Source organism: Haliotis cracherodii, unplaced genomic scaffold (genome assembly GCF_022045235.1).
Source record: "Haliotis cracherodii isolate W230 unplaced genomic scaffold, xgHalCrac1.p SCAF_2, whole genome shotgun sequence".
NCBI lineage: Eukaryota > Metazoa > Mollusca > Gastropoda > Lepetellida > Haliotidae > Haliotis > Haliotis cracherodii.
In genome coordinates this window covers 55,063,162-55,071,555 of record NW_027266275.1, presented here as the reverse complement: position 1 = coordinate 55,071,555, position 8,394 = coordinate 55,063,162, and the positions used below count along the sequence as shown (strand labels likewise).

Genomic DNA, 8,394 nt, shown 5'->3' with positions numbered 1-8,394 from the left:
GCATAGTTTTGGTGTACATAAATTAACATATTCATTTCATGGTCTTGGATACTTTAACCCTTGCATAAGTTTGATTCTGCAGGAAAGGCCTCTCATGAAACATGCCGAGCGAACGTTTCTAAATTTTTAGGACGTCTTAAGTAAACTAGACTTGAAGTCTAGAATCTTCTGAAATAATTTGAGTCGTCATTTTAAAGAAAAATATAAAACAGTTTAACACTCATCATCACGTACATTATTATAAGGGTAACGCTATTTCCCAGGACCCGGTTGTATCAAAGCCTCATTAACTAATGGCTACATTAAACCCTAATGATACATTAAATGCTTAATGCACCATTAGTTAATGGCATCATTAAAATCGGTTGTATCAAACGTTTATTAGCATATCATTATCTAATGATGCCTTAATGTAAGTGTCTTCATTAACCTGTCATTAAATTCGGTGTTTCCCCTAAATATTTCCCACAATTCCTTGATGTAAACACGTACGCGTTACTTCCGGTCGTCTGTCAAAATGGCATCGTATCAACCTAAACCTAGGAATAGAAACAAGAATTTCGACAGCTCCGAAATTCAGCTTATTGCCGAGTTGGTGGAGAAACACATCTCCATACTTAACAGTAAGTTGTGTAGCACCGTCACCCACGAAAGAAAGAAGGCTATTTGGGCAGACATTACTTCCAAAGTTAACGCTCTCGGTGTTTGTCAGCGTACAACAAAAGAAATAAAAACAAAATGGACGAACATGCACCAGACGGCCAAAAGGGAATTCAGTAACAGACAGCTGGACATGAGGAAGACCGGGGGAGGGCCCTGTATTGCCCCACTTTCCACGACGAGTGAAAAGATAGTCGACATTTACAAGGAATGTCCCAGTTTCACTGGACTCACGGGCATCGAATCGGACGATCTAGTGATGCAAATGGGTATGTCGCGTGCATTCAATAAAATATCGATACACAAACTGTTGTAAGTGTTAAAAAAGTACTTTACATGATACAACGAACTAGTAGCCTAATCAGCTGTTCATACACGTTGAACAAGGTTATGGGGAATCGGGTATTGCACATGATTTGATGATCATTAATCAAAAGGAAATGAAAAAAGAACATTTAACCAACCTTTTTGACAACACTTTCAATTAAATTGGAGCGTGTGATAAAATACACAGTGCATATTTACATTTGTAATGGTATTTCTCATCCGTTCTCCGACAGGCAGCCATTGTGGAAAGAGAAGGGGGGGCAACTCTCATTACCCCTATTCCAAACCAAGAAGTTCATGTTGTGTCTTTCGATGTTAAGTTCAAATCTTGACATTCTTCGTCTCTAAATGCAAATTTTATGTGAAGCATTTATACTTTTCATGAGAGAATTTTCTTATGACAACGAAAATTGGTTGAAAAAATATTTCACATTATAGCAGTCATTTTTCTGAAGGTGGCTGCAGATATAAAATAGGCCGTGTCATCACACAAATATATCATACAATTCTAATATATCATTTCCTTTGGTAATAAAACAAATGATAATAACCCTGGTGCCGTACCTCTCCCGTTTTAACAGTGTAAAAATATTAATTATATTATTAACTGATGTTCAATAAGTGCGCAAAAAACTGTATGTGTGTGCAGGTACGGAAGTCGCCGATGTAATTGGCTCTCCTTCGACATTACACCTGTTAGCACGGGCTTTAGAAGAAAATGTTTGCGATGTCCCTACTCAGGAAGCGTCTGTGCCCAGTTGTTCCAGCACACAGATCTACCCAGAAGGAGAAATGTCTGTCGACGCATCTGCATTACATGACGACATTAGTACCATCGAAGAGTATGTCCTGTTAATTAATACTGGAATCTTACTTCTTGCAGCAATGCTAACAAACATGTAGTGCCAAGTCCTTTTCTCTACTCGCCCATCCCTTAGATTGAAACACTCATACTAATTTTGGCCTTTAACACACGCGTATATAGCGTAACATTCACTGTATATACACACGGAGACTCGCATGATCCAAAAACAATGTATTTTTTCAGGCCTTTGGTCCAGACTGGGGGGAAATCAAATCGTGTCCATCGAAGAGTATGTCGTATTAATTAATACTGGAATCTTACTTCTTGCAGCAATGCTAACAAACATGTAGTGCCAAGTCCTTTCTCTACTCGCCCATCCCTTAGATTGAAACCTCTTCGGTCAGGTCAGAAGAACCTTACATGCTCACCGTGAAGTCTTGGCGTTGTGCAACAAATTCAAACTCATTGTATCCGTGTAGCGTTTAGGTGTATTTTTTCTGAAGGGAAATGTGCACTGTGTACACTGGACAATATTTACGCAGGAATCTAAATTTTAGTTAAACAAAGCTCGGAAACTATATCCCTTTGATTCAACACGAAAAGACAAAAGTGCACGCAAAAGATTTTGGTTAAATATTTGTAAAAATTATATTTGCACGCATTGGCAAATACATACTGCGAACACTGTCAACTATTTTCTTCAGTGACAACAGATGGTATCTCTGCATTCTTCTGTATAGTTGTATTAAAGCAGAGACAGTTTGATCATTTCAGTTAGTGAAATAGTGCCTTGTGATATAATCACGGATGCCCCGTCCATCTTCGGGACCTGTATATTGCCCTTCAATGTTACTGTCGTCCTCTCCATCAACATCCAGCATGGGTTCACGAAGAATTATCGCCAGATTATGCAACACAGCACAAGCACCTGTGAAATATAGTATGATTGTTTAAAGGGTCTACAGAATTGTTATCATTCGATTTTTATGTTATATGAATGAGTGTTTCCCACTGGTGTTAGCACTTATAAATCGGTTATCTTCAAATGTATTTCATAGTTACAGTGTATATTATTATCTTAGTAAACTAACCAATGATGGTGCAAACTCTCTCTGGGCTCATCCTGATTTCACCGTGCAGAACATGGAAACGCCGTTTGAGCCACCCAAATGCTCTTTCTATGGTTGACCTTGTTCTTTTATGGGAAGAGTTGAATCGCTCTTGCTCGGGGCTAGATGGCTTTAGATACGGAGTCATCAAATACGGACGACATGCGTATCCACTGTCACCGAGAATAACGCCGTCTTGTAGAGTCGTATGGTGTGTTACCAGGTGTTGCCGCACGTTACTCATCTTGAACACGTGGCTGTCATGCGTACTGCCTGGCCATCTCGCCACTAAGTTAGTAAATTTACCTACAGAACGAGACAAATGTGGTCAATGTTAATATAAGTCAATATTACCATCGAACTTGGTTCATAATGCAGCCACTGCAATATAGCTGAAACATTGCTGATCGCGGCGTTAAACAACAAATGCTGAAATCATATCATTCTATAAAGATTTGTCTGATAGCTATTTCGTTTAACAACGTGAATGGTGTCAGGGTCGTAAACATATTGTCCTTGTGACTTTGAAGGGAGGACGTTTATGCTCCATGCACAGGTTTAACAGTGACGTTTGATTTGTTATTATAAAAAAATTATTTAACACACCTTGGCTGTCACACACTGCTTGAACGTTGATCGAATGGTAGCCTTTCCTATTGACAAAGCAGGTTCGCTGTCTGATGGTCCCTGTATCCGTACATGTGTCCCATCGATACATCCGATCACTCCAGGAAATCGAGATATATTGTAGAATTCCTTTCTAATGTCGCCTATATCCCTCTCGGACGGCCAGGTAATAAACTTGGGCACAAGAGACGCAATGGCAAGGGAAACTTTCCTCACAACTCGTGAGGCTGTTGATTTGTCTATCCCTATTGTGTCGCCAGTGATTTGTAGGAAACTTCCACTTGCAAAGAAACGTAGGGCTACCAGAACCTGATAAAATGATTATACAGAGGCTAATGATAGGTTTGACAAATTTTCAAATATTTCCATAATACTTATATCCACTTTGTTATTTATTTGGCTGCGTTTTCATTATGTCTCACTAAGTAAAGTGTTAATTATTGATATAAGATGTGCATGCTTTAATTAATCAAAAGGTTCTTTTGGCCGGAATCGAACACGCAAAACTGTTCTCTTCAGTGTGCACGACACATTTAGTTTAAGTCATTAGAGTAACTCCCCCTTATGAAATTGATCATGGCTGACAACGCCAAGTTGAAAACGTATCTTTCTGGAGTGAAGTGAAAGGGATCCATGAATTTACATTACTTTCTATTGTGAAATATATTTACAAGGTTGGTATCATTAGGCTGCACATAAGACTTTACCAACACAGACCAGTGAGCTGACCCACGTAGAAGTGCTTTTCATTCATTGTAAAGATTGCCGCTATAAATTTGGCGCTATAATAATATGTTTTTTTCAAACTAGCTGAGTTTCTATTGACGACATTTACCTGTAGTTCAACACTTAGTGCGTGCGATCTTGCAGATTTGGGCTGTAATTCATCTCTCACAAGATCGCAGACATATCTGATGCTTGCCTTCCCAAAACGGTAGCGTGCCCTTACTTCTTCATCGCTCATGGATTCGAGGTGTTGAGTTCGTTTTCTGAAAACACGGTCTTTCCTTGTGCGTCCTAAGCGTTCAAACAATATGTTCGCGGCCATGTTTGTTGTTAATGACACACTAATGATGCCCCAGAACCTTCATTAAGTTAATGACGCGCTAATGACACCACGACGTCATTAAAACGTTAGTACAACTGGATTTAATGATACATTAGTTAATGAAGGTTTAATGACACGTTAATGCATCATTAAAGTTTGATACAACCGGGTCCAGGGCATTATCATTTGCAGAAGTCCTCGGTCTTTTCAACTGCCCTCCTTCGTCGGGCAAATGATAATGCCCTGGACCCGGTTGTATCAAAGCCTCATTAACTAATGGCTACATTAAACCCTAATGATACATTAAATGCTTAATGCACCATTAGTTAATGGCATCATTAAAATCGGTTGTATCAAACGTTTATTAGCATATCATTATCTAATGATGCCTTAATGTAAGTGTCTTCATTAACCTGTCATTAAATTCGGTGTTTCCCCTAAATATTTCCCACAATTCCTTGATGTAAACACGTACGCGTTACTTCCGGTCGTCTGTCAAAATGGCATCGTATCAACCTAAACCTAGGAATAGAAACAAGAATTTCGACAGCTCCGAAATTCAGCTTATTGCCGAGTTGGTGGAGAAACACATCTCCATACTTAACAGTAAGTTGTGTAGCACCGTCACCCACGAAAGAAAGAAGGCTATTTGGGCAGACATTACTTCCAAAGTTAACGCTCTCGGTGTTTGTCAGCGTACAACAAAAGAAATAAAAACAAAATGGACGAACATGCACCAGACGGCCAAAAGGGAATTCAGTAACAGACAGCTGGACATGAGAAAGACCGGGGGAGGGCCCTGTATTGCCCCACTTTCCACGACGAGTGAAAAGATAGTCGACATTTACAAGGAATGTCCCAGTTTCACTGGACTCACGGGCATCGAATCGGACGATCTAGTGATGCAAATGGGTATGTCGCGTGCATTCAATAAAATATCGATACACAAACTGTTGTAAGTGTTAAAAAAGTACTTTACATGATACAACGAACTAGTAGCCTAATCAGCTGTTCATACACGTTGAACAAGGTTATGGGGAATCGGGTATTGCACATGATTTGATGATCATTAATCAAAAGGAAATGAAAAAAGAACATTTAACCAACCTTTTTGACAACACTTTCAATTAAATTGGAGCGTGTGATAAAATACACAGTGCATATTTACATTTGTAATGGTATTTCTCATCCGTTCTCCGACAGGCAGCCATTGTGGAAAGAGAAGGGGGGGCAACTCTCATTACCCCTATTCCAAACCAAGAAGTTCATGTTGTGTCTTTCGATGTTAAGTTCAAATCTTGACATTCTTCGTCTCTAAATGCAAATTTTATGTGAAGCATTTATACTTTTCATGAGAGAATTTTCTTATGACAACGAAAATTGGTTGAAAAAATATTTCACATTATAGCAGTCATTTTTCTGAAGGTGGCTGCAGACATAAAATAGGCCGTGTCATCACACAAATATATCATACAATTCTAATATATCATTTCCTTTGGTAATAAAACAAATGATAATAACCCTGGTGCCGTACCTCTCCCGTTTTAACAGTGTAAAAATATTAATTATATTATTAACTGATGTTCAATAAGTGCGCAAAAAACTCTGTGTGTGCAGGTACGGAAGTCGCCGATGTAATTGGCTCTCCTTCGACATTACACCTGTTAGCACGGGCTTTAGAAGAAAATGTTTGCGATGTCCCTACTCAGGAAGCGTCTGTGCCCAGTTGTTCCAGCACACAGATCTACCCAGAAGGAGAAGTGTCTGTCGACGCATCTGCATTACATGACGACATTAGTACCATCGAAGAGTATGTCCTGTTAATTAATACTGGAATCTTACTTCTTGCAGCAATGCTAACAAACATGTAGTGCCAAGTCCTTTTCTCTACTCGCCCATCCCTTAGATTGAAACACTCATACTAATTTTGGCCTTTAACACACGCGTATATAGCGTAACATTCACTGTATATACACACGGAGACTCGCATGATCCAAAAACAATGTATTTTTTCAGGCCTTTGGTCCAGACTGGGGGGAAATCAAATCGTGTCCATCGAAGAGTATGTCGTATTAATTAATACTGGAATCTTACTTCTTGCAGCAATGCTAACAAACATGTAGTGCCAAGTCCTTTCTCTACTCGCCCATCCCTTAGATTGAAACCTCTTCGGTCAGGTCAGAAGAACCTTACATGCTCACCGTGAAGTCTTGGCGTTGTGCAACAAATTCAAACTCATTGTATCCGTGTAGCGTTTAGGTGTATTTTTTCTGAAGGGAAATGTGCACTGTGTACACTGGACAATATTTACGCAGGAATCTAAATTTTAGTTAAACAAAGCTCGGAAACTATATCCCTTTGATTCAACACGAAAAGACAAAAGTGCACACAAAAGATTTTGGTTAAATATTTGTAAAAATTATATTTGCACGCATTGGCAAATACATACTGCGAACACTGTCAACTATTTTCTTCAGTGACAACAGATGGTATCTCTGCATTCTTCTGTATAGTTGTATTAAAGCAGAGACAGTTTGATCATTTCAGTTAGTGAAATAGTGCCTTGTGATATAATCACGGATGCCCCGTCCATCTTCGGGACCTGTATATTGCCCTTCAATGTTACTGTCGTCCTCTCCATCAACATCCAGCATGGGTTCACGAAGAATTATCGCCAGATTATGCAACACAGCACAAGCACCTGTGAAATATAGTATGATTGTTTAAAGGGTCTACAGAATTGTTATCATTCGATTTTTATGTTGTAATAAACAGGTAATAAACTTGGGCACAAGAGACGCAATGGCAAGGGAAACTTTCCTCACAACTCGTGAGGCTGTTGATTTGTCTATCCCTATTGTGTCGCCAGTGATTTGTAGGAAACTTCCACTTGCAAAGAAACGTAGGGCTACCAGAACCTGATAAAATGATTATACAGAGGCTAATGATAGGTTTGACAAATTTTCAAATATTTCCATAATACTTATATCCACTTTGTTATTTATTTGGCTGCGTTTTCATTATGTCTCACTAAGTAAAGTGTTAATTATTGATATAAGATGTGCATGCTTTAATTAATCAAAAGGTTCTTTTGGCCTGAATCGAACACGCAAAACTGTTCTCTTCAGTGTGCACGACACATTTAGTTTAAGTCATTAGAGTAACTCCCCCTTATGAAATTGATCATGGCTGACAACGCCAAGTTGAAAACGTATCTTTCTGGAGTGAAGTGAAAGGGATCCATGAATTTACATTACTTTCTATTGTGAAATATATTTACAAGGTTGGTATCATTAGGCTGCACATAAGACTTTACCAACACAGACCAGTGAGCTGACCCACGTAGAAGTGCTTTTCATTCATTGTAAAGATTGCCGCTATAAATGTGGCGCTATAATAATATGTTTTTTTCAAACTAGCTGAGTTTCTATTGACGACATTTACCTGTAGTTCAACACTTAGTGCGTGCGATCTTGCAGATTTGGGCTGTAATTCATCTCTCACAAGATCGCAGACATATCTGATGCTTGCCTTCCCAAAACGGTAGCGTGCCCTTACTTCTTCATCGCTCATGGATTCGAGGTGTTGAGTTCGTTTTCTGAAAACACGGTCTTTCCTTGTGCGTCCTAAGCGTTCAAACAATATGTTCGCGGCCATGTTTGTTGTTAATGACACACTAATGATGCCCCAGAACCTTCATTAAGTTAATGACGCGCTAATGACACCACGACGTCATTAAAACGTTAGTACAACTGGATTTAATGATACATTAGTTAATGAAGGTTTAATGACACGTTAATGCATCATTAAAGTTTGAT

General features: G+C 39.0%; 1 protein-coding gene and 1 long non-coding RNA gene across 2 annotated transcripts; one reads left to right on the top strand and one right to left on the bottom strand.

Annotated features, from left to right (window-relative positions):
• Window positions 1-367: 367 nt before the first annotated feature.
• Window positions 368-3,555, bottom strand: LOC139469287 (uncharacterized). Its single transcript, XR_011653723.1, has 4 exons — window positions 3,508-3,555; window positions 2,884-3,207; window positions 2,469-2,720; window positions 368-1,331 (listed from the first exon to the last, which is right to left on the bottom strand). It is a non-coding gene; the product is annotated as an uncharacterized lncRNA (long non-coding RNA).
• A 1,521-nt stretch (window positions 3,556-5,076) lies between these two features.
• On the top strand, window positions 5,077-6,742 carry LOC139469286 (nuclear apoptosis-inducing factor 1-like). The gene is made up of 3 exons (XM_071251426.1): window positions 5,077-5,488; window positions 6,194-6,386; window positions 6,593-6,742. Exons 1-3 carry the CDS (start codon window positions 5,077-5,079, stop codon window positions 6,654-6,656), a joined length of 669 nt encoding a protein of 222 aa, XP_071107527.1. The 3' UTR covers window positions 6,657-6,742.
• Window positions 6,743-8,394: the final 1,652 nt, after the last annotated feature.

What these genes read in the sequence shown, in the direction of transcription:
- LOC139469286 (XM_071251426.1), top strand. Translation starts at nt 5,077, where the DNA reads ATGGCATCGTATCAACCTAAACCTAGGAATAGAAACAAGAATTTCGAC. An exon ending in CGATCTAGTGATGCAAATGG is followed by an intron (nt 5,489 to 6,193) that starts GTATGTCGCGTG and finishes CTGTGTGTGCAG; the next exon opens with GTACGGAAGTCGCCGATGTA. An exon ending in GACATTAGTACCATCGAAGA is followed by an intron (nt 6,387 to 6,592) that starts GTATGTCCTGTT and finishes GTATTTTTTCAG; the next exon opens with GCCTTTGGTCCAGACTGGGG.